Source organism: Pristis pectinata, chromosome 4 (assembly GCF_009764475.1).
Source record: "Pristis pectinata isolate sPriPec2 chromosome 4, sPriPec2.1.pri, whole genome shotgun sequence".
Classification (NCBI taxonomy): domain Eukaryota; kingdom Metazoa; phylum Chordata; class Chondrichthyes; order Rhinopristiformes; family Pristidae; genus Pristis; species Pristis pectinata.
In genome coordinates this window covers 78940848-78967823 of record NC_067408.1, presented here as the reverse complement: position 1 = coordinate 78967823, position 26976 = coordinate 78940848, and the positions used below count along the sequence as shown (strand labels likewise).

General features: G+C 41.0%; 2 protein-coding genes across 7 annotated transcripts in view; both read left to right on the top strand.

Annotated features, from left to right (window-relative positions):
* il1rapl1b (interleukin 1 receptor accessory protein-like 1b) overlaps positions 1-1998 on the top strand; it is a 1038953-nt gene extending 1036955 nt beyond the window's left edge. For all 6 annotated transcript variants that reach the window (XM_052015176.1, XM_052015172.1, XM_052015173.1 and 3 more), the window contains one exon: positions 90-1998. In XM_052015176.1, coding sequence (XP_051871136.1) covers positions 90-811 — 722 coding nt within the window. In that variant the 3' untranslated portion in view covers positions 812-1998. The remainder of the gene's footprint in view (positions 1-89) is intronic.
* The window catches only part of gk (glycerol kinase), a 406492-nt gene that overhangs the window by 155219 nt on the left and 224297 nt on the right, over positions 1-26976 (top strand). The window lies entirely within an intron of this gene.

The window sequence follows — 26976 nt, the reverse complement described above, 5'->3', positions numbered from 1 at the left end:
CTATCATGCATGTCATCACAATGTTTAACCAGTATGTGAGCAAGAATTTCTACCATTTGTAAAAAGGAGCTGTCCTACTTTACTTTCAGCATATGTTGAAGATGTGGCACGATGCATTGATCAGAGCAAGAGACTAATTATCGTTCTGACCCCAAACTATGTCATAAGGAGAGGTTGGAGTATCTTTGAACTGGAAAACAGACTGCGCAACATGTTGGTCGCAGGTGAAATTAAAGTGATACTTATCGAATGCAGTGAACTTCGAGGAATTATAAACTATCAGGAGATCGAGGCTCTCAAAGACACCATCAAACTTCTTACGGTTATCAAATGGAATGGACCTAAGTGCAACAAACTGGATTCCAAGTTTTGGAAACGTTTACAGTATGAGATGCCCTTCAAGAGGATAGAGCCGATCTCCAATGAGCAGGTTTTGGATGCTAGCGAGCAGGGCCCATTTGGGGAACTGCAGACAGTGTCTGCCATCTCCATGGCAGCAGCAACCTCCACTGCTCTGGCCACCGCTCATCCGGACCTACGCTCCACCTTCCACAACACCTACCACACGCAGATGCGGCACAAGCATTACTATCGGAGCTACGAATACGATGTACCTCCAACCAGTGGCATCATGCCCTTTACCTCATTGGGTAATCAACACACATACTGCAACATCCCCATGACACTTATTAACGGCCAGAGGCCCCATAATAAAATAAACAAGGAGCAAACTCCAGATGAGGTTCACACAAACAGTGCAGTATTACCACTGCTGCCAAGGGAGACCAGTGTGTCCAGTGTCATTTGGTAACAACCAATGGGGTAGTTTGATCCCCATCAGGTGACACAGTCTGGTGCCTGGGACCATGGCCTTGACTGCTGCTGTTATACAAAAAGAAATATGAAACACAGGGTCTTGTAGATAAATAATTTGTTTGTAACATCAGAGTCTTCCTGTTCTATTCTTGCCTCTCACTATTACATTTATGATTGTTTTCTATGTTCTATGTTATTAGAACTGATACTGGAATTTTTAAGGGGACTGGCAAGCATATCCATGTCACATAAAGAAAAAAATAGACATGCTTTTTTCATTATTAATGTAGATGGAAATGGCTTGGTTTTGACTTTTTACTGGGATGCTTTTGCAAGGTTATGTGATCAAATGTGTGAGTTTTTTTTCCAGTTTTCATTCCAGATAAAGGATAATTATATAAAGCCACAGTCAGTTTCCTGAAATGTGATTTCTTGAGGGTGTGTGCATTACTACATTACATATTAAGTCGTAGGCATTATATATCAAAGACACTGAACTCTAAAGTGTATATGGTAGGTGATGTTTTCACTTCAGTATCATAACAGGTCAGTCTGAAGTACACCTTCAATTTCAGATGTTCACTGAAAGAACTTACTGATCATTATTGCTGATGAAAAATTATTAAGTAGAAGCTTAAAAGATGAAGTAGATATAGTCCTAGCGCAAACCATTGAAAGTCAAAAGATAATCATATTTTTCTTAATAATAAATTCCTATTATACTTTCAGATATCTATCATGACTAGTGTTTAAAAAAGAATCTGCTGGCAAAATGAGCTCATAATAATGACTAACAGAGAAGACACAATATGACTATTTGGGTGGAAAATTATGCTCTTGTACAACAGTAAATTAGTCTTCCAAACATTTGAGAATATTGTGCAAGGCTATGTTGCACTTTTCACAGGAAAATGCACTTGATGAAAGCTTTTTAACTTTGACATCAGTGCACAATGCCCAGAAAAATGAGAAAAAGTATAGTTAATACATTTTTTTTGCTTAAATGCTTTGTTTAAAGATGGTTAGGGCCATTTCTACCTCTACAATAATAAATGATATTTCAGAAGAAAAAAAACTTGGTTTTTTTGTGTTTTTGCTGCAGCTATTACCATTAGTTTTCAAATGGTCATATTATACTGAGCATTAGAGCAAGATCATTATTTTTATTGTGTTTCCACACTGCAAAATATTTTGTCATTAGATTTTTTTTCATTTCCTTGTGGGTCAGCATACTAGTGGTGTTTAATGCCTCAATTCACTATTTACATCATTTAGTTAAATAGATTCCACAAACTGCAGCCCACTAGCTTGTTCAGTTTTTCAAAATTAAAACTATTTTTTGCCAAATGTTGTTGTCAACTTCATTCATTCCCCACAGATAGACTTCTGCCCATGGTAATAAGATACTGATAGAGAGTTGGAATGTTTTAATTTGTTTCATGGAACTTATTCTTCCTTTTATTTACCATCAAAAGAAACAATATATTTGTCACCACAGCATTTTGTTTATTGTGCCTAAATACCAAAAAGCATGGTAATGTCCTCTAACAGCATGCTCCCTTTATAAACACATGGTAGTCTATGTTTCTCACAATTCCAGCATGCATTCCTTGATATAGACAATCAGTAGCTCTTAATAATTCTTCCGGTGCCACCAAATTGTTAATTCGAATTGGGGTAGCCAGTAATGATACTCGTAACAAATAGGATTCCTATTTGGAGAAAGGAATGTAAAAATGTACTTGGTACAATCCAAAAGGCTCCACGGTACAAGAGAAAGAATATTTTGTTTTACTTTAAGAATTTATAATATAAAATTGAGGTAGTGACATTTGTTTCACATAACTCGCTTGTCACAATTGCTTATGTATTTGAAAAGTAAAGACACACAGATAGCAATGTTTCCAACTACATTTCTGTTTCATTTCCCCCTCTTTTATCTTCTTCTATTATTATCTCGTCATCCATACAGCCTCTGAAGATTAAAGGAAGGCCTTTCCTCTAATGTTGCTGATCATTTCTGTTTGAGAGTGGCAGTTGTGTAGAAGGCACATTCAGTGTGTCAAGCAAGAAATAATAAACCTCATTGCACATCTTGATAATAGGTGCCAACCTTCACTGGGGGGAGAGTGAGGTACATTCCTGCAGAATGTATTAAGATGAGAAGTTATTCAATTGGAGGAGCACTAATTTCAGTGAGTTGTAAAGGGATTTGATCTTGGAGATTGGCAAGTAAAAAAGTAGTGATGACTGTTGGATACCTGCAGAAAGAAAAAGGTTCAAGTGCAGACTCGATATATGCTCACAGGTGGAAAGAAAAAGGTCTAAGGGTAAAGCTCCCAGGGTGATTAAAGATGTAGAGATTAACATGTAACAGGAAAAGGGGAATTATGATAATCTCAGGTTCATAGTTCACTAGAGGTCCAAGCTGAATCCAAAAAGTACAGAGAAAAACTTGGGAAGGAAATAAAGGTTGGCAAAGAGAGTGTACAAGTACCTAACTTTAAAAAAAATGTGCACCAAGCTGATTAGGAATCTGAAAGGTTTTTGTTTGAAGACTGGAGTGCCAAATGAGAACTTTGCATCTGTCTTCAGTTAAAAAGAGGATGTTGCCAAAGTGAGAGTGAATGAGGAAGTACAGAATTCGGATGGAATAGAAATCAAAGGCGGGTAGTGCTCTACGTTCTTTCATAGTCGAACAGGAAGCATCCTGTTTTGGTAAGGGAAGTTCCAGGGGGTTTGTCAATGATATTCCAATCCTCTTGAGATATGGGAATCATACCAGATAATTGAAAGACTGTATGTTACATATTGTCCAAAAAATTGCATCAGGAAAAACCCAACCATTACATGCTAGTTAGCCTGACAGTGCTGGTGGAGAGCATTTTAAATATTAATCAGGGTCATATTGGCACTTGGAAAAACATAGGGAAGTCAGTGAAAGCCAGCAGCAATTTCTGTTCTTTCCAATGTGTACTAGTGATCTGGACTTGTGTACACAAAGCATAATGTGGAAGTCTGCAGATAGTACAGAATTCAGAAATGCAATGAAAGGTGTGGAAAGCAATAGACTTCGGGAGGATGTCGAAAGCCTGGTGAAAAGGGCAGCTAAAGTTAAATGCAAACAAGTAGGAAGTGATTCATTTTGGCATGGATGATGCAAAGCTTACTGAATGGTACAATGTTGAAATGGGCACAGGAACGGAGTTTGTCTTCAAAGTTGTCTGGAGAAATGTTAAAGAAGCATTTCGGATGCTTGACTTCATGTAAAGTGTGAAAGCAAGGAAATTAAGTTAAGCTCTTATAAGTCATTATTTAGGTTGTATCTGTGGTTGTAAGGCTCCAGACATTGGGAAGGTTGTCAGGGACTCGGTAAAGATCCAGAGGAAATACATCAGAATGTTCCAAGGGATGCAAAATCATTCCCGAGGAGTGACTTGGAAAAACTGGAGTAAAAATTTATAATGCTAATCATGTTCATCCTGACCTGCTGACTATCTCTGTTTTTATTTCAGATTTTCAGCATCCTCAATAATTTGCTTTTGCATCAGAGAACAGGGGGACATTTGATTTAGTTCAGTATCTTGAAGAGTTTTAATAGAGTAAATATGGAGAAACTGTTTCCAGTGGGAGCAAGGACAATGACTATCGAAGATAGATTGTAAGTAATTGACAAGAACAGGAGGTGACACAAAGCTATAAAACACAATTAGTTGTTAGGGATTGGAATGTACTGTCGCAAAGACAGATGCGACAATAACTTTCAAAAAGGAACAGGATACAAATTTTACAGGCAGGTGAGGAGATGGCACAGACATTGTTGAGTTTGAGAAGGTTATTTTGAGTGGAATACAGAAAAGTGCATTCAGCACGAGAACATTAATGTGATAAGTTGATCAAATTTTGTAATAAGTTTTGTACTATTAGTTGTATTGTTTCTCCCCATTCTACCATCTTAAATTGTTTGTAATAGTAGCATCCTTATCATATTAGCAAAAACTTGGTACGTATAACTTAAATATGTGTTCATGAATCATTAAAATAAATCAAAAATGAAAAATATTGTATCAGGTATGCCACGTGGATTAAATATCATGATTTGATGATTTAATAGTACTGATTTTTTTCCAAATTAAAATAAAGATAATGCTGTAAAATCAAGTGTATAGATGACATTGTTTCAAAATAAGCATTCAGGATTTTCTTTCTACCTGAATTAAAAATTGAGTGAAGGCCCACAAAATAGATCAGTCTTGCTGTGCTTGTTTGTGTCAATGGAACATAACATTTGCATCACATTGATGCGTGAACTGCATTATAGCTCTGGTTTAAGGATGTTGATCGAGAATGATTGAGATTTGAAAGTGGTATATACCAATCCAATAAGGCTGTTTGACTTGCTTATTTTTTTGGCATGAGCTGTAAGACAATTGCAGTCAGTTCATAGTTAATCATATAGTTTTACAAGTTTAGGAAACCCACAAAATCTATTAGATTGCCTTTAGTTCTTCTTTGATATTAGTAAGATTCAATAAGACGGCCAATATTTTATCAGCATTTTAAAAATATCTACCATTCACAAAGTGGTGTTATATTTAATTATTGTAGACCTGGATCACTTACTGTTCTGGTCTACCTCTCTCTTAATAAAAACAGGTGTCAAAATCAGTACATGGACTGCAATGATAGCATAAGATACAACATCATTGTTGTGGATTATTGAAAAATATGCATGAATATACGGTTTGTACACCTGAATTTTTGGTAGATACTTCTAGATTGTTTCAACACTTTACATCGGGACACAAATATTACTTTAATTGTAAAGTGTTCTTTAGTTGCCCAGGATATATAGACGTTAGCCAGCAGGTGTTAGAGTTTTAAAATATTACAATGGAGTTTGTCATTTGTCTGGTCAAGTTTGCAGCTGTGAACAATCTTATACTGAAACACAAACACGTTTACAAAATTGGTAAGATTTATCTTTCTTTCATTTAAAATTAATTATGTAAATAAAGATTAGAGGTATTTAACTCAACAAAAAGCAAAGTCCTTATCCAAGATCTGATATTTTTAGTATTTCATCAAATTCACAGGTATTCCATGATCACAAAGTTTTTATCCCAGATCATCCATCTCTTGCTGTCTTTTTCATAGATACACTCGATATTAGCACTGCCTTATGGCATTCCAAAGGAGACTGATTAGCCATGTGAAGGCATCCCATTCCCACCTAAAAGTTAGTAGACTCAGTTTCAAACTTCTTCGAAGTTTTATAAGTTGCAGCTAATATACATAACATCAAGCTGAGTAACAGAAGGAAAAATTTTAAAAATGACTTCTAAAGTTATCACACTTATGGTGTAGGGTGAACACATTATTTGCTCTTAAGCTGGAGTAAATATTTTCTTAATGTTAATTAATACACCTTAGCTCTTGATAAAAACACTCAGCACATAAGCTACACAGCCTGTAGCAAATGTCGCACCTTTTTGCTTTCCTATCTCACTTTTATACAATCAAGAAACACTATTCACTTAAATGAATGCTGCACAGTTAGCAATAGAGTTGTGGATTTTGTAATGTTGATTGTACTTGCCTTAACTTTGCAAAAAAAACATTGAAAAGAAAAGCGTAGGCAAGTTTGGTACAGGATATTTTTCGTAATTCAAGGAAAAATAAAGCCACAGCATATTCACAAGACTCCTTGCAAACATGACATGAGCACATATTGCCCTGGGTTTGTTAAAGCACAAGGTGTACTTTGTCTAGAGTTGAATACCTTTGGTGTAATTTTTGCTTTAGTTAAAAACAAAATGTTGAATGTGGAAAAAAAACTTTATTACTTGCATATGAATATTTTTGTATCTGAAGGAGGTTAAGCTACCTGCTTTATCACATGTATCTTTCAGAGAAAATAAACAGGGTATGTGTTCAATTTGTAAATGTTTTCTTCTAGGGTCACTCTTAACTGGAAATTGCAAGATAATGATAAATCAAATTTTTGTGAACTCAATGAACAATAAAATAGTATAGATAAAATATAGCTGATTATTCACCATCTTTATTTCTAATAGTAATGAATGGTTAACTGTTATTTAAGATTACAGATTATTCTGAAATGATCAATGCTGTGTTCTATATTTCTGCGGTTACAAATAAAACTTCCCAGCTTTGTTTCCATGCATCATTATTAAAATAAAACAGCTCCACCACAATCAAAATAAATAAGTTTTTTTTTCTCATTTTCATCCCTCACCTTCCTAAAGTGCTTCAAGCATGAAAATCCTCACAACGCTGTTAGTTATTCTTTTGACGTGTTTTAGGTGCTGACCACCATGAAGGTGACAAGATAAAAAGTAATGTGTATCTGTCAAGAAATTTTAATGCATACAATTTTAAATTGACAAGAATTGGAACGGGTTTTCCATGGAAATTTCATCAATCTTTCTCACTTGATTTGGATGCATCAAAAAGAACCAGTCTGTCACAGAGCTCATTGACATCCATCACTTATGTTGCTGGCACATAGAAGCCTGGTTCCGATGCTGCGACAGGTGCTCTTGCACTTGAATGAGAGCTGATTGAATAAGGAAATGACTGCTGCCCAGAACGGTATGAAGCTAACTTTGACAGAAAGTAATAAGCTCACAGGTAAGACAGATTAATTTTTTTATTTATAACTTGCTATTGAGAAATCTTGTGAAGTGAAAAGCAGAATTCTGATTTTCCATTTGAAATTTGAACCATACTTAAATGCAAGATTTCTGGCCAATTTTGTATTGCAGACCGAAACCCTTTAATAAATGCACCTCCCTATATATTGCCTACACTGTCACAAGTGGGAGAGTCACAACTATGAGGACATAGCTGCAAAATCAGGGGCCAGTCATTTAACATTGTAGAAATTTCTTCGCTTGGAGTGTAGTGAATCTCTGGAAATCTCTGCACCCAAGTGTGGCGGAGGCCAGATCGTTACATATAGTTAAGGTGGAGAAGGTAAATATTTCAAAGATCGAGGAATTGAGTATTCTGGGGAACTGACACAGAAGAGGAGTTGAGACCAACAAAGACCAGCCATGGTCATATTGACTGGTAGGGCAGGCTTGAGGAGCCTAGTGGGCTACTCTTGCTGTTTTTTTGAGTTCATTTGTGTTCATTACAGCTTGGCTCCTTCCAAGTGTTAGATGAATTTAGGGGTTTTAAGCCAATCTCTCAGACGTTCATTGCTATTTTCAAACATGATAGAAAGAGTGCTTTCAACTTAAACTATTTATACAAAGTGAATTTATGTTTTTTTTTCTTTTCCCCAGTCTGACATTCCAGGATGCATAGACTCATTCTCCTTATTGATGAGACATGCCTTTTTGAAATCTGCATACTTAGCAGAAAGCCAGTCACCAAGTACAAGCTATTATATCCCCTCAGCAAGGAGAATCTCTAGGAAACTGCATTTATCATCCCCTTCCTGTTCAATGTTCTCTCTGAGCACCTAAACCAGGAAGTTCGATACCACAGCATATTTACTTTAAAAGGTACATAGGAAAATAAAGCATTTTCTGAATTCCAGATCAGAAATTATAGAAATAATCACATTTTAAAGTTGTATTTGTGGGAGAATTGTTGCATTTTCCTTCAGAGGTCTCCATCCATTTCTCTACAGAATGTAGCACTACGATGTAGAATGATGCTGAGGCATTACTTAAGAGTTATTTGTAATCACAGAGCAGTTTGTTGTAGTTGGTAAAAGGATCACTGTTCAGCTTCAGCGCCATGCGAGATGCTTGCATCATAGTCCAGTGCAGTGCATGGTGAGAGAAAAATGGCTCAGTCAGATTGCAGAAGGATCCCATTTTCGCATGGCTTGATTGGTCTCAGCTCAACTTTCTATTCAGGTAGGTCACAAGACAATGCTCCAACAAAAGAATGAAGCTCTGCCAGGTGAATGTGCTGACATTGCTTCAGCAACAATCAAGAAGCCCAACACCATCCAAGGAAGAGCAGCCCGCTTGCTCGGAACCCCAGCCATCACCTTAAATGACACGTCTTACACCACAGGCACTCTGTGGCTGAAGTATGCAACCTCCACAATATGCTCTGCACTTACTTGTCAAGGCTATTCCAATGTCACTTCCCAGCCCCTTAACCTCGACCGGCAAAGAATAACTTCACCATTAAAAAAATACAGTGAAAAAAATCACTTGAGTAAATGACAATTCATACCCAAAATTAGGGCCAGCAAGAGATAATGCTCTCACACTTCAAGCAAAAAAAGCAGAACATTTTAGGGACTTTTTTTACAGTGAGGGTAGTTCCTATCTGATTTTGAGTACAACACTGGAGAAGGCTGCAAAAATAGCAGATCCTGTAAAGGAGTGAATAATCATTAATACCAAATGTTGGGTTTCTCTGACGAGCTGAGAATGAGCCAATTGCAAAAACTATTGTTAATCTTACAGTGTATCTATTGTTAATTATCTGTTTATTGATTTTAATTATTTAAGATATCCGTCTTGCTTGTCTGTAGCTACCTTTTCTGCAATTCCCCCTTACCTCTCCCCCCACACACACTCTCATATTGTCTCTCTCTCTCTCTCTCTCACACACACACACACACACACACACACACACACACACACACACACACACACACATATTAATGTGCCTTTTGAAGTCAATGCAGTTGGTGATTGGTGATCCTGCGTTCGGTTTAGCTGATTAGCTGAAAATGAGCCAATTGCAAAAACTATTGTTAATCTTACAGTGAATCTTACAAATGCATTGCAACTGCAAATTCTGGCCCATGAATGTGTGTGAAATACTGAGCCTTCAAAAGCACTTAAGGCATGGACTTAGTCTCTCTCTGATCTGTCAGCATAACGGTGCCAAGAGCCTGCAGGTAAACTGTAATCAAGGTTCATTCAGACCGCTAAAACAGATTCTCCTGGATCTTACTCACATAGGCCTTCCCACTATAGTCACTGCCCACATTGTGAAGCTCATCTGATCTGGATCCAGAGGCCCCATTTTTCTTTCAGATGTGAAAGATCTTTAAGATGTGCAGAAGAACTTGAAAAATTAATAAAAATAAAATACAAAATTGAAAAAAAGTTAATAGTTTTTGGATAAAAAATTGAAATCTAATAATGATGTGTGTGTTGATTTTAATTATTTAAGAGACCTATCTTGCTTGTCTGTAGCTACCTTCTCAGCAATTCCCCCTTCCCCCTTCACCGTCTCCCACAAACACACACACACACACACACACACACACACACACACACACACACACACACACACACACACACACACACAAATGTGCCCTTTGAAGTCAATGCGATTGTTGATCCTTAGAGCTTAGAGTCATACAGCACAAAAATAGGCCCTTTAGCCCAACTGGTCCATGCCGACCAAGATGCCTATCCAAGCTGGTCCCATTTGCCTGCATTTGGCCCATATCCTTCTAAACCTTTCCGATATATCTGTATCATGTACCTGTCCAAGTGTCTTTTCAATGTTGTTAATGTACCTGCCTCAACCACTTCCTCTGGCAGCTCATTCCACATACAGACCAAAGAAAAGTTGCCCCTCAAGTTCCAATCAAATCTGCACTGGGTTTCATCTGACTTAGGGACCAGCAGTCAATTCACTTGTTGTGCAGGCAGCAGGACATTGCTTGTACTCACCTTTTCATTCCTTGTATTTCAGAAACAATAGTGCTGAAATGTCAAACCACCCACTTCCCTCCCACCCCACTAAGCCAAAACTCATGCATACTGGTCCCTGTGGATTAGATGATCTGTAGTTTCCAGTGATGTTTAACTTTCTCAGCAATGAAATGATGATGATTGCAAAGTAATTTAACACTGTTTCATTGTATTAACTTGCTTGGTGCTCAGGATGTTTCTGTTCAGTGCATTTTGCAGCTGACTACTTTCATCCTTTCTGCGTCATAACCTTGCCCACACTGACATAAGTGCATCTGTGATGGTTCACTTTAGTATTAAGGGTTATAGTCAAAGCTAATTGCAAGTTGACAGGACATACAGAAAGCCACAACCTGATGGCATCAATGTCAGTGATAAGAATCCCCGTTGGGCCTCTCTGAAGAACGGAATGGACCCTCTTTAATTTTTCTCTGGGTGAGCTGAAGTTCATCATGACTGCATCTTGAAGAGTGCATCCCAAACACTGTGCAAATACAGGGTGGAACTAGCTCAGTCTGGTCAGTAATCCCTTGGAACCAATGATGTTCAGCTACGCATGGTAAGTTTTGCAAAGTTGTATCATAGAGTCATAGAGAAATACAGCACAGATACAGGCCCTTTGGCCCAATGAGTCCATGCCAACCACAGTGCCCCAGCTAGTCCCAATCTCCTGCATTCTGCCCATTTCCCTCCAAGCTCCGCCCCTGCATGTACCTGTCCAAGTGTTTCTTAAATGATACAATTGTACCTGCCTCAACCGCTTCCTCCGGCAGCTCGTCCCACATACTCACCACCCTCTGCATGAAAAAGTTGCCCCTCAAGTTACTTTGAAATCTTTCCCCTCTCACCCTAAATCTATGGCCCCTAGTTTTGGACTCCCCAACCCTGAGGAAAAGGCTGCACCCATCCACCTTATTTATGCCCCTCATGATTTTATAAACTTCCGTAAGATCACCCCTCATTCTCCTACGCTCCAAAAAATAAAGACTTAGCCTGGCCAACCTCTCCCTGTAACCCTGGCAACATCCTCATTAATCTTTTCCGCACTCTTTCCAGTTTAACCACGTCTTTCCTATAACAGGGTGACCAAAATGGTGCACAGTACTCCAAGTGTGACCTCACCAACGACTTCTACAACTGCAACATAATGTCCCAACTCCTATACTCAGTGCCCCAACTGATGAAGGCCAATGTGCTAAACGCCTTTTTCACCACCCTGTCTACCTGTGACGCCACTTTCAATGAACTGTGCACTTGTAATCCTAGGTCCCTCTGTTCCATTACACTCCCTAGTGCCCTATCATTCATAGTACAAGTCCTACGCTGGTTTGACTTTCCAAAATGCATCACCTCACACTTATCTGTAATGAAATCCATTTGCCACTCCTCGGCCCACTTCCCTAACTGATCAAGGTTCCCCCTGTAATCTACAATAACATTCTTCACTAGTGCTGATGGATTAATTGGACAGTCGATGTTTTGGGTTAAGACCCCTGCTGCCTGACCCTCTGAGTTCCTCCAGTGCCTTTTCTGTTGCTCCGGATTCCAGCATCTGCAGTCTCTTGTGTTTGCTGATGGATTAATTAGAAACTGTAAATCAGTAGTGTAGGTAAGTGGCAAAAGAATCAAGGGGGAGTCAGACATATGAGAGAGGTGGAATAACTTGCAGCGTTACGGGGAATGGGATTGTTAGTATTGTTCTCCTGGAAGCTGGCATGTACACAGTGGGCCAAATGGCCTCCATCTGTGTTACAATAAATATGCAGGTGCATCTGGACTTAGACAGCACCACTGTAAATCTGGGACTAACTGAATGACAGATGCTGGCCCATCTGCCACTCTGCTCCATCGCTGGACTCCACCTGGAGCCCAGCAGCACAGCCCAGATCTGCTGGGATTGCCCAGCAGCACACCAGGGAGTCTGGCTCTCCAGTCCTCCATCAGCCAGCAGAGGAGCAGTGTCACCGTTTAATTGAATGTCGACTCTAGATAAGGAGTGAAGGAAGAACAAGGTAAGTTTAGCTATTTATTTTTAACTTATTTAATTATAATGTCTTACCATTTTCATGATGTATTACATTTTATTTTTAAATGAATAATATTTTTATTTTAATTATTTAAGGCAAATGTCATGGTTTTTGAATGTCTTGTATATCAGAAACATTTAGAACTCTGTAAAACTCTCACAGATGTCAAAAGGAGTGGAGGCTCTGACTCAGACCCAACTCCTGGCAAAGTCCAGGGGGATCTTCTGGAGGTGGGGGCCACAATAGTACATCCCCTGTAGTCTGGTCACTTCTGAATCCTTTATATACTTTGCTGCCCGACGCTCGGATCAGACCGGTCGGTGTGATTCTACATGATCATCCGTACGACGTTATTGCTGGTGTAGGGGAAGCATGATGGGGCCAGAGGGGCTGAATCCAGCCACTAACCAAATCAAGCACAATTCAACCACAAAGGTTATTCCTCCCGTGTGTGGTAGTCTCCAGTAGTGTTCCAACAAGGTGAATGGGAGGACTCCAGGCTTCAAAACCAACACCCAAAAGGCACAACCAATATTGCAGTGACAGAATATGTCTGATTCCCCCGGTAATTTTATATGTTGTGGGAAAAGAGTCTGGTGAATATTAGAAATGGTCTCAATTGAAAATCACCTTTGATTTGAAAGCAAGTGCAGTAGCCTCTGAATTTCTGTCCAGCACTCGCATTGACACATAAAAGATCAGAGTGTGCTCAAAAGGTGCTTCTCAGCCTTCTGCTCATCAGCACACCTACACCCAATGAATCAACAGCGAAGTTTTGGAGCCGGGACAGTGGGGACTGATTGAGGAAAGAACAGTGTAATGTGCCATTCCAGATCACTTCAGGCCGAACCTTTGGTGCACTTCCCCGTCCAAATGATGATCTTTTCTGATATCTCACTCTGAAGAATTAGTTGGTATTCTCTTGCTCTTTATATAAGTTCATTTACTTAAGTAGAATTCATTAATGGATCCTTTTCAAAGGAGAAAAAGTTTTTTCTGGAAACTCCTTAAAAAGCAACATTCCTTGAGACTAACCCCAGGGCATAACACGCTATGAAGCTCCTCTGTAGGAAATGCTTTCATATAGCTTAAGGCTGCATGTGCAAGTCCAATGTGGTGATCTATGCAACGGGGAGAAAATTCTCCTTTCAGCATTACACGGTAGTAAATCGTTAAGGAATACCAATTTGTGATGTAGAGTAATATCCAAGTAGGAGGCTGTGATCAATATATACAACCAATTCTCCATTTTTTTCCCGTTGTTCTGGTGGGAAAGGTTCACAAGCTACATGTATGCATTCTTTTAAAAATGTGGAACGAAGCCAATTACGTTAATCAAATAAATTCCTTAAATCTCGACAATCCAATGTACACAGATAAATGAAGAAAATTCACTGCATGGATATGAGCATAACTTGCACCATTAAAAAAATCTTACTCATTAATTTGTACAGGACAAGAGCAAATATTAAGTTACATGAAGCATAATGTTCAGCAAAAGAATGGTGATGAGGTAAGTAACCAACCATTTCTTTTCAGTTGATTATAATTTACACACCATGCTTATCCTGCTTGTGATAACATACATGGAGCAGGAGGAAGTGAACAGCAGGATCCTGAATAGAGCAATAGGTTTTTCTTTTCTAACTAGCTTTTATTCATTTAGTTTTTTTTCCAGTCTTAACATCCCCTGAAAGAAAATTACCACCCCTCTCTGAAGGAAAACAAAGCACTGTTGTATTTTGCAATGATTCTCCACAATCTGGGACATCCCAAAGTAGTTAGCAACAGCAAAGTACTTCCTCAAGTGCAGACCACATTGTACAGCGGGCATGGCTGGATGTTGAAAAATTGCTACATCTTACTTTTCTACCTTACATCATTCTTTTTATTGGGGTCAGTCATACATTTTCAAACTTTCCTTGGTAAGAAGGCATCTGCAAGTATTGATCGACTATCTGTGCAATCCTCTAAACAATGAATTGTTCAGTGGTATCTTGTGCAGGTATTGGGATATGCCAGAGAATATCCTCAAATATCGATAATCTCTGGGATTGAAATGTTGACAAATATCCTGAGACACTCTGCAAGTGCTGACGTACTTCATGGAATCCACGGTAAATATTGGCATATTCTCTGGAACAACATATAAGTATTTGGTATAAGATATGGGAAAACTTGCTGGAATGCACTAAGTATGGATGTCCTCTTTGGTACATTTTGGTATTCTCCAAGAAATTGATAAATAAATGAAAAATAGCTAAAAAGAAACATAAAAACATGCTGAAAGAGCTTCTGTGAGTTTTCAAAAAGGGAAAAATTAGTGAGGGTAAATCTGGATCCCTTACAAAGACAGGAGAATAAGGAATGTACAATTTGGTACCAGAACAGATTAGCTACCAACGTATTCTGTGGCACAACCTGTAAATCTTGGTGTATTTTCTGGGACACTGTGATGCCCACGAGCCCCCAGTTTAATCCATCTCACTCAATTAGTGTGATTGTTCAAAGTGTAGGACGGAAGGTAATTATTTCTGCAGCCACTTCTGGCTGATGACACTTCAACAATTGGGAAAGCAACAGAAAGGAGGATGAGACCCGAACCTTAAGCCTAATTTGTGTGAGAGTCACGGCCGGGTGATACAATTGACATTGCACCAAACACCAGAGCACTAAACCTGCCAGAGAATTCAGACAGGAAGCTGCAGAGCTGCTTTGTTCAAACTTCCTATTGGTCAAGACGAAGCCTGTGATCACATTTGTATTTTAATGAGTGGGGTATGAACCAAAAGATAAACAATGTATGCGAGATGGATTTCTAAATCAGTATATTTGGGAGCTAAGCAGGGAATAGACCATTTTAGATCTAGTACTGTGCAACAAACTTAATTTTCAAATCTAAGGAAAAAGTTTATAAAGTCGCCAGAAGAAAAGAGTCAGCCTGATGATTGATAACATTTTAGAATTCATCGAAGGATGACCAAGAAATTGATAAATAAATGAAAAATAGCTAAAAAGAAACATAAAAACATGTTGAAAGAGCTTCTTTGAGTTTTCAAAAAGGGAAAAATTAGTGAGGGTAAATCTGGATCCCTTACAAAGACAGGAGAATAAGGAAACGGCAGCAGAATTTAAAAAAGTGCTTCTGACTTGTCTTCACAAAAGAAGACATAAAAATTCTCACAGAAATATTGGAGAAACAAGGATCCAGTGCAAATGAGGAAATGAAAGAAATAAGCATATGTAAAAAAAACATACTAATGACCTGAAAAACTCCTAAGACTCCTACATTTCAGAATTTTGGAAGGAGTAACTATACACATGCTCCAAATATTATCTTCCAAAATTCTATGCAGTCTGAATGGTTCCTGTAGATTTGAAGGTAGCAAAAATGGCCCCACTATTTAAGAAAGGAGAAAGAAAACAGAACTATCAACCAGTTAGCCACATATTAGTGGAAGGAAAAACACTAGGATTTTTAATAAAGGATGTGACATGAAAACTCTCAGAAAGTAACAATGTAATTAAGCAGAGTCAGCACTTATGAAAGGGAAATCATATTTCATAAATCTTTTGGAGTTCTCTGAAGATGTATCCTACATGGGGGAAACCAGGGGATATGGTGTTCTTGGATTTTCAGAAGGCTTTCATTAATATTGTACACAAGAGCTGGTGAGCAAGGATAGAGCACATGGAATTGGGGTATTATGTGAGTGTGAAATGATAATTGACAGATAAAAAACAAATAGTAGGACAAGACCTTTGTCTTCCCTTATTCCTGTGGCTCCCTTCCCCCCACCTTGATGACCTGCCCATCTCCTCTCCTCCCCTCCCCCATCCTTTATTCCATGGTCCACTGCCCTCTCCTACCGGATTCCTTCTTCTTCAGCCCTTCGCCTCTTCTACCTATCACCTCTCAGCTTATTACATCTTTTACCCCTCACCCCAGACACCTCTCACCTGGACTCGCCTATCACCTGGACTCGCCTATCACCTGAACTCACCCATCCCCTGCCTGCGTGTGCTCCTCCCCCTCCCCCACCTTCTTATTCTGGCTTCTGCCCTCTTCCTTTCCAGTCCTGATGAAGGGTCTCGGCCCAAAACGTCGACTGCTTATTTCCCTCCATGGATGCTGCCTGACCTGCTGAGTTCCTCCAGCACGTTCTGTGTATTTCTCCAGATTCCAGCATCTGCAGAATTTCTTGTGTCACCTAAAGAGTAGGAACAGACAAGTTTCTTCTCACCTTAGCTCCATCCGCCACAACAGCCAGGACTTCCCGGTGGCCAGCCACTTCAATACCACTTCCCGTTCCCATACTGACACGTCTATCCACAGCCTCCTCTACTGCTTCTTTGAGGCCAGATGCAGGTTGAAGGAGCAGCACTTTATATTCTGTCTTGGTAGTCTCCAAACTGACGGCATCAACTTCTCTGACTTCCGGTAACCACTCCCCTCTGTTTTTTCTTTACCCTCCCCCCCCTTTGCTTTCCTTCATTCATGTGCCCCCCCCTCACCCCTTGTCTTTACCCTCCCCCACCCTGACGACCTGCCGATCTCCTCCCTCTGGTTTCCCACCTCCTTCCCCTTATTCCATGATCTACTGTTTTCTCTAATCGGATTCCTTCCTCTTCAGCCCTTTGCCTCTTCCACCTCTCACCTCCCAGCTTCTCACATCACTCCCTTTCATCCCCCCCCCCACCCACCCACCCACCTTCCCCCTCTCACCTGGACTCACCTATCACCTGCCAGCTTGTGCTCCTCCCCCTCCCCCTACCTTTTTATTCTGGCTTCTGCCCTCTTCCTTTCTGGTCCCAAAGAAGGGTCTTGGTATTGGTATTGGTTTATTCTTGTCACTTGCACCGAGGTACAGTGAATAGCTTGTCTTACAAACCGATCGTACAGATCAATTCATTACACAGTGCAGTTACATTGAGTTAGTACAAAGTGCATTGATGTAGTACAGGTAAAAACAGTAACAGTACAGAATAAAGTATCACAGCTACAGAGAAAGTGTAGTGCAATAAGGTGCAAGGTCACAACAAGGTAGATCATGAGGTCATAGTCCATCTCATTGTATAAGGGAACCATTCAATAGTCTCATCACAGTGGGGTAGAAGCTGTCCTTAAGTCTGGTGGTATGTGGCCTCAGGCTCCTGTATCTTCGACCTGATGGAAGAGGAGAAAAAAAAGAATGTCCCGGGTGGGTGGGGTCTTTGATTATGCTGGCTGCTACACCAAGACAACGAGAGGTAAAGACAGAGTCCAAGGAGGGGAGGCTGGTGTCCGTAATGCGCTGGGCTGTGTCCACAACTCTCTGCAGCTTCTTGCGGTCCTGGGCAGAGCAGTTGCCGTACCAAGCCGTGATACATCCAGATAGGATGCTTTCAATGGTGCATCGGTAAAAGTCGGTGAGAGTGAAAGGGGACAGACCAAATTTCTTTAGCCTTCTGAGGAAGTAGAGGCGCTGGTGAGCTTTCTTGGCCATGGCATCTACGTGATTTGACCAGGACAGGCTGTTGGTGATGTTCACTCCCAGGAAATTGAAGCTCTCAACCCTCTTGACCTCAGCACCATTGATGTAGACAGGTGCATGTACACCGCCCCCTTTCCTAAAGTCAATGACCAGCTTTTGATCTGAAATGTCGACTGTTTATTTCCCTCCATCGATGCTGTCTGACCTGCTGAGTTCCTCCAGCATTTTGTGTATATTGCTCCAGATTTCAGCACCTGCAGAATCTCTTTTGTTTCTTCTCAAGTTGACAGGCAGTAGTTGGGCCCCAAAATATTCACAATGTGTTTCAACAATTTGGCTGTGGGGACCATATAATGTTTCCAAGTTTGCTGATGAAACAAACCTAAATGTGAACATAAGTAGTAATGAGGTTGCAAAGAGGCTTCAAGGAGATAGAGATAAACTGAGTGAGTGGGCAACCTTGCAGATGATGAAACATAATATTGGCCTTTGCATGAGGATTTAAGAACAAGAGTGAAAGTGTCTTATTGCAATTATGTAAGACCTTGGTCAGACCACACTGAGGTTATTGTGCACAGTTTTGGTCTCATTATCTGGTAAAGGTACACTTCCTGTGCAATCAAGAGTCACCAAGTTGGTTTCTATGGTCTAAGGTAAAGAGAGATTGTGCACATTTGGCCTCTACTCTTCGAGAGGTGACCTCACTAATATGAACAAAATTCTTAGAGGGCTTGACAGTTCAGATGAAGAGATGTTTCCCACAGCTACGGAGCCTGGGATTAGGGACTGCAGTCTGAAAATAAGTCACAAGAACATAAGAAATAGGAGCAGGAGTCGGCCATCTGTCCCATCGAGCCTGCTCCACCATTCAACAAGATCATGGCTGATCTGGCCGTGGACTCAGATCCACCTACCTGCCTTTACCCCATAACATTTAATTCCCCTACTATACAAAAATCTATCTAACTATTTCTTAAATATATTTAATGAGGTTGCCTCTACTGCTTCCCTGGGCAGAGAATTCCACAGATTCATTACGCTCTGGGAAAAGCAATTTCTCCTCATCTCTGTCCTAAATATATTCCTCCAAATCTTAAGGCTATGTCCCCTAGTTCTAGTCTCACCTACTAAGGGAAACAACTTTCCTGCCTCTGTCTTATCGATCCCTTTCATAGTTTTATATGTTTCTGTAAGATGCCCTCTCATTCTTTTGAATTCCAGTGACTATAGTCCCAAGCGACGCAATCTCTCCTCAAAGGCTAACCCCCTCATCTCCAAAATCAACCTGGTGAACCTCCTCTGCACTGCCTCCAAAGCCAGTATATCCTTCCTCAAGTAGGGAGACCAGAACTGCACGCCGTACTCCAGGTGCAGCCTCACTATTACCCTGTACAGTTGCAGCATAACCTCCCTGCTCTTAAATTCAATCCCTCTCACAATGAAGGCCAACATTCCACTTGCTTTCTTGATAACCTGTTGCACCGGCAAACCAACCTTCTGTGATTCATGCTCAAGAACTCCCAAGTCCCTCTGCACAACAGCATGCTGCAATCTTTCACCGGTTAAATAATAATCTGATCTTCTATTTTTCCTTCCAAAGTGGATGACTTTGCATTCACCAACATTGTACTCCATCTGCTAGACCCTTGCCAACTCACTTAACCTATCTATATCTCTCTGCAGACTCTCCACATCCTCTGCACAATTTGTTTTTCCACTCAGTTTAGTGTCATCAGCAAATTTGGACATGCTACACTCGGTCCCCCTTACAAATCATTAATGTATATTGTGAACAGTTGCGGGCCTAGCACTGACCCCTGCAGCATCCCGCTCACCACTGATTGCCAACCAGAGAAACACCCATTTATCCCAACTCTCTGCCTTCTATTGATTAACCAATCCTCTATCCATGCTAATACCTTATCCCCCAACTCCATGCATCCTTATCTTATGGATAAGTAAGTATTTTATGCGGCACCTTATCGAACGCCTTCTGGAAGTCCAAGTATACAACATCCACCTGTTCCCCTCTCATTGTATGCACTCATTATATCCTTCAAGAACTCCAGTAAGTCTGTCAAACACAACCTACCTTTCCTGAATCCATACTGTGTCTGTCTGGTGGGACCACTTCTCTCCAGACGTCTCGCTATTTCTTCCTTAATGATACACTTCAAGCATTTTCCCAACTGCAGACATTAAGCTAACTGGCCTATAGTTACCTGCCTTTTGCCTACATTTTTTTTTAACAATGGCGCGACATTCGCTGTCTTCCAATCCACTGGGACCTGCCCAGAGTTCAGAGAATTTTGGTAAATTATCACGAACGCCTCCACTGTAACTTCTGCCATTTCTTTCAGTACCCTGGGATGCATCCCATCGGGACCAGGGCACTTGTCTACCTTTAGGCCCAGTAGTTTGCTCATCACTACCTCTTTAGTCCTCACCTCCCATCGCATGCATAACATCTCTCATTGGCATGTTAGACATGTCCTCCACCGTGAAGACTGACACAACATAGTCGTTCAAGGCCTCAGCCATTTCCACACTACCCAATATTAATTTCCCCTTCTCATCTTCCAAGGGACCTACGTTCACTTTAGCCACCCTTTTCTACTTTATATAATTGTAAAAACTTTTGCTATCTGTCTTTATATTTTGTGCTAGTTTACTTTCATAATCTATCTTCCCTTTCCTTATTGCTTGCTCAGTTGTTCTTTGTTGCTTTTTCAAATTTCCCCATTCAGGACTGAAAGTGGGAGAAATTTCTTCACTCTGAGTGTGGTGAATGTTTGGAATCTCTTCCCTGGAGTGCTGTGGAATCTTCATTGTTGATTGAATTCCAAAACAAATGTTTGATTGATTTCTGGACATTAAAGGAATCAAGGGATATTGGCACAGAGTTGGAAAATGATGTTTGAAGTTCATCATCCACAATCTTATTGAACGGCAGAGCAGGCTTGGAGGACTGAATGACTTACACCTGCCCCTATTTGTGATGTAAATGAAGGTGATCAGCCAAAAGAACAGAAGTTACACAAGGGAAAGCTTTCTCCATGCAGTGAATGGTTCGGGTCTACATTGCTACAGGAGGAGGGAGCAGAGCAGATCCAAATCATGTTGTTCAAAATGGGATGAATAAGTTTCTTGAAAGGAAAAGCTTTGCAATCCTGCACAGAGATTGTCTGGGAGTGGGGCTGGCAAGATTGCGTTTGAAAAGAGCCAGCACAGACTGATTGGCCTCCCATGTTTCAGTGGATCCTTATGACTACCCATGGGACATTAGAGATAATTTGAAAGATCTGGAACTTGCCTGCCCCCATGCTTAATGAAGTACCTGGAGTTTCATTGGCGTAAATACATCTGAGGAAAGCAGGAATACCTGGCTGGAAAATGGTGCAAGTAGACTCCACCTTATGTTCCAGACTGGGTTTGCCACTATCAACTCCAAAGAAAATCTCAAACGCCTTCACTCAATTTGACAAAACAAATTGATGAAGGTAGTACAGTGGATATGGTATATATGGATTTTAGCAAGGTGTTTGACAAAGTTCCCATGGTAGGCTCATCTAGAAAGTCATGAGGTATGGGATCCATGGAGAATTGGCTGTGCGGATTCGGAATTGGCTTGCTCACAGAAGGCGGAGGGTGGCTGTGGAAGAAGAGTATTCGACCTGGTTGTCGGTGATGAGTGGTGTTCTGCAGGGATCTGTCCTGGGACCCCTGCTCTTTGTGGTTTTTATAAACGACTTGGATGAAGAAGTGAAAGTGTGTAGATGACACAAAGGTTGGTGGTGAAGTAGATAGTGCAGAAGGTTGTTGTAGGTTGCAACAGGATATAGACGGGATGCAGAGCTGGGTGGAGAAGTGGCAGATGGAGCTCAGTTCAGAGAAGAATGAAGTGATACACTTCGGAAGATCGAACTTAAAGGCAGAGTACGTGGTTAATGGTATAATTCTTAGCAGTGTTGAGGAATAGAGCGATCTTGGGGTCCAAGTACATAGATCCCTCAAAGTTGCCATGCAAGTTGATAGGGTGGTTAAGAAGGCATATGGTATGCTGGCCTTCATTAGCTGGGGGATTGAGTTCAAGAGCCCAGGGGTAATGTTGCAGCTCTATAAAACTCTGGTTAGCCCACACTTGGAATATTGTGTTCAGTTCTGGTCAGCACATTATAGGAAGGACGTGGAAGCTTTGAAGAGGATGCAGAGAAAATTTATAAGGAGGCTGCCTGGATTGGAGAACATGTCTTAGGAGGAGAGGTTGAGCGTTAAGATTATGAGGGGCAGAGACAGAGTGAACAGCCAGCACCTTTTCCCCAGGGCGGTAATGTCCAGTACTGGAGGTCATCCATTTAAGGTGTGTGGAGGAAAGTTCAGGGGAGATGTCAAAGGTAGATGTCTTACACAGGGAGTGGTGGGTGCCTGGAATGCACTGCCAGGGTTGGTGGGAGGAGCCAATACGATAGGGTCATTTAAGAGACTCTTAGATAGGTACAGTAGAGAGGGGGATAGATTGAATGGGGATAATGTTTGTGTAGGTCGGCACAACATCATGGGCCAAAGGGCCTGTACTGTGCTGTACTGTTCTATGTTCTAAGATGCTTCCATACCCCCTCAAAACAGATGGATATAAAATCCTCCACATTCAGGCAACTGGAAATTCCTGGGTGGGAGGGTGAGATGTTACAACAAGGAATGTCCTAGCACCCGGAGTTCCCGCCTCTGGCTCCTTCCACTTCCCTCTGCTGTATATCCAGCAGCACCATGCGTTGGAACAGGGCCAGCTCCAGGGAAATTCCTGGTTTCTGGTTAAATATTGTTGACAGGATCCATTTCCCTGAGGAAAAAGTAAAGAAGCAAGGACTATCTGTAGTCAACTTTCTTGTCTTCTAATCCAAAGGGCTGTAAGAAGTAGGTTGGCAGCCAAACTGAAGGACAATCAGTGAGAAAGATTATCAATTTTAGTTCAGAGCCACAAGTCCTGGGCAACAGTTTAAAATTATGATGGATGTCTCTGAGGCAATGGTAATATTGGTAACATGCAGAAAACTCCTACCTCTGTTCAAAGGGCCAAGGGTCTGAAAAGACATTATTGTGATAATCGCTTTTACTTGTGCCTGTGCCTTCTTTGCTTCAAGGAATAAAAACAGTGATCATGGAGGATTGGAGATTCAATATGTTCGCAAGATATTTAATATTGCTGCACATTTCAGCATCAGACTTGCTTTGTTCTTGATGCCAGAATCCACGATCTTTTAAGAGGTTGGTGCTGCAAGGGCAGATTTTATCTCCTGCCATGATTATCATTGGTGGTAATAGACTGCCTGGGTTACAAGGGTAGTTTTTAACTCCTGCCGTGGCTACTGAAGGTGGTAATGGACTGCCCAAATTCATTAGCGAGGAGGAAAAGCACTCCTATGCTTCTCAGCTCTGTGTTAAAATAAGTACACATGGTAAAATAAGCAGGCACAGTAGTGTAGCGGTTATTGTAATGCTTTACAATGCCAGTGACCCAGGTTCAATTCCAGCCACTGTCTGTAAGGAGTTTTATGTTCTCCCCATGTCTACGTGGGTTTCCTCCGAGTGCTCCGGTTTCCTCCCACATTCCAAAGACGTACGGGTTAGGAACTTGTGGGCATGCTATGTTGGCACCGGAAGCGTGGCAACACTTGCAGGCTGCCCCCAGAATATTCCATGTAAAGAAGATGCATTTCACTGTGTGTTTCGACGTACATGTGACCAATAAAGGAATCTTATCTTACATTTCTAAAAATCAGGCATGTTTTCTTCAGTCCAGGCTATTGCCTTGGGACAAATCAACCTTACAGCCCATCCTCAAACAGGCATTCAGCTCCGTATTTGCTAAAGGAACAGATCACTGCCTGTTTCAGGCCCAGGCACTCTGACGTTTTTTTTTCCTTTGCCCTTTCAATACTTAGACACTTTCTGCTATCATAGTTGTGGCTTTGTCATTTGGTTAGTCCCTGAGAAACAGTGCACAAGCCGCAACATTCAGTTCAGCAAAGCTTCCAACTTATTGTTGCTTATAGCTTAGACCAACATTGTTGATGGAAGTGTTGATGTTGGTAATTCAGGTATAATGTTGCTTAACTCCTGTTGGATTGTACATCATTGGATAAAAAAACCACTGCTTTCATTGACAAAGCTGGAGCCAGGTGATGGCAGGGTAGTTTCCCCATTGACCAACCTTGGTGAACACATGACTACAATTGACCATGACTGATTTTATCAGATATCTTTCCTTATATTCTTCTCTCGCTGTGTTTTTTGGAGAAGTTAGCCCACCTTTTATCGGGAGATGTTGCTGCAGTTTTTTGTATCCTTCACTTTATAAATTGACTCTGTTTTCTGCATAAATTGTAAGAAAATTCTCCCTTAACTATGGAATCTTTCTATTTAACTTAATATAAAAAAGCTAACTAACTACCAGCTAAAATAACCCCATTTTCCAAGAAAAAAATTTGTTATCTTCTTACATTTATGTAATCTTGATCATAGAATGTCATTCAGTGGTACAAATCACACACAGTTCCTGATGTAGAAGCCAGCTAGAGCTATGTACTTGGAATCATTAGTTATTTTCTTAACATGGCATTATATTGCATTGAGCATCCATTTCTTAATCTCAGCAAGGATATCACTCAATCCAAGAATAAATCTTAAGTAGGAAAAGCAGCTAATGTGACCATCTCCTTCAGTTAGATGGAGCATTTTTAAAAGATGATGACCGTTTCACAATGTCAAAAACAGAGCACTTTTCTCATGTTTTTCTATTCTCCTGGAAATTTGAGAGCTGGGGAATGAATGATCATTCGTGCTAGCTTATGAACACCAGGTAGCTTTATTTTTACATCAAGAAAGGGATGTCATAAACTGAACATACTCAAAGCAGCTGCAGCCATTGGAGTTATTTTCATTTAACTCATTTTTGTGAGTTAAGCTGCACTGGTTTAATTTATTGTAATTCTTTTAATTTTGTGTATTTGTTTTAATGCATTTAATCTCAATTTTTCTCCTATGTTTATTTGGCATTCCATGGATCTAAACCTCAATCAATGTAGTAGAAGAAACAGATCTTTTTTAATAAATGAAACAACTTCTGGTTTATAAAGTGGACGAGGTCCCATTATATTGAAACAGAATTCTCTCAAATCACTATTAGTCAGGACCATTTCTGATGTCAAGAGGAGCTCAAGAGGACTGACGAGCCATTGGGAAAAAATAGGTGGTGGAGGGACTCCAGGTCAGCAGACAGAGAGAGACATGCTTGTCCGGGTGCCACAGGGAAGTCATGGTCTCCTCATTACAAGCAACCAGGTACAAGTCCTTCCCTGCAATGCACCGGCAAGCTGACGTGCTGTGCAGTGGGGAGCAACCTTGTGGCTTGGGAATGCAAATATCCAAACGACGAAATCTAAGCCAGAACCTGCGCTGTCCCTGTCTTCCCAAAATGTGCTCAGGGTTAAAATCAAACATTGAGCAGTTCACATTTTACTGGTGGGCTGAGCTGAGGGTGGTCACACAACCTTTTCTTCTCATTTTGTCCCACAGTGCAGTGCGCCAGCCTCTGAATGTTGAATGCCAGTTACCCAGGCAGTCAGTTCTTGCCCCACACCCAAGCCCCTCCCTTCACCTTCAAATTAATCACATCTGCAATGCAGATAGTTTGAAGGTAGTATTAGCTTGTGATCCTTGTTGTCCACTGAGGGATTAATTACCATGAGTTGCTCCTTTTACCAGATGTCAAAGCTGAGTCAACGATAAGCCGACTAATCCTGTCTGTTTAGCACTCCCAAATGACAAAGCAGCCTGCCAAAAAGACAAGGAGGGACAGTTGTTTCATGCTGAGCTGCTGTAAGCAGAGGTCTTGCTGCTAAGACTGCAAGGAGAAGAAAAAAAATTCTATTAAGAGATTGAAGATCCAATTACTGAAATCACTCTGATCCTCTCCAATGACTCTGCTTTGCCACAATCCCATATCTCTATCGCAACCCATCAATACTTCCTTTCACTGCTCTGCTCCAGGCAAGGACTCCCAGAATAAAGAGATGGGTCTTCAGCAGATTTTCCCGGTATTGGGATCCGGTTATGAATAATCAGCTTGTACTTTCTGTGGTGTGTTGTAGATCTTCCATTGACGCTGAAGCAGCACCTCACACCTGTGGGCTCTCAACATTCAGGTTCCTGCTGGCATAGCTGTGGACTGCAATGTGCCAAGCCTTCATGGTGCCGTAGAGACTGACTGAACTGTCCTCTAACGATTGCCAGGATACTGAGCCTCCCCTGCATCCCCATCCCTCACGGAGTATCAGTCCTTTAGGGAGCACCATTCCTGAATTCCCCTCTCAGGGAGACAGACTTTGTCTTCCTCTCCCTGCCACCACCAGTGCCTCACGAAAATGACTACGCACACTCTTTTCGATCACTGTATCTTCCTGTTTTTATTCATGTCCATGCTTTTCGGGGGCAAAGGAAAGGATCTCTCCCCTCACCGCAACATCCTTTAGAACTGTCAGCACCTCGAGCAGAGCGGGATCTGGATTGAATTGCTTGCTTGTGATTGAGTTGCATCCCAGAGTCGTGAACCATGTAATCAGCAGGTAGTCCTTGCTGACTAGAAACCACTGCTTGGCTTGCCATGTTACTCCAAAGCAGTTGGTACAACAGACTGCTTCAGAGTGAAAACATTGTGACTGCATGGTTATGGGACAATAGCCTGCAAGACTTGGTGCTAGTTGGTTCATCTGGCCTGGTCATTGAGAGAGTGGAGACCCCTTAGGTTGCTCAAAAGGGCAGAGTTATCAGTGTTGCCTTCAAAGCAATGCACAGCTGTGGGCCTCCTGCCACCATAGACAAGCCTTCAAAAGCCATGCGCCTAGTCTCTGGCAAGGTAATACAGCTGTTTCAACAGGGTGTCAGTGACTCACT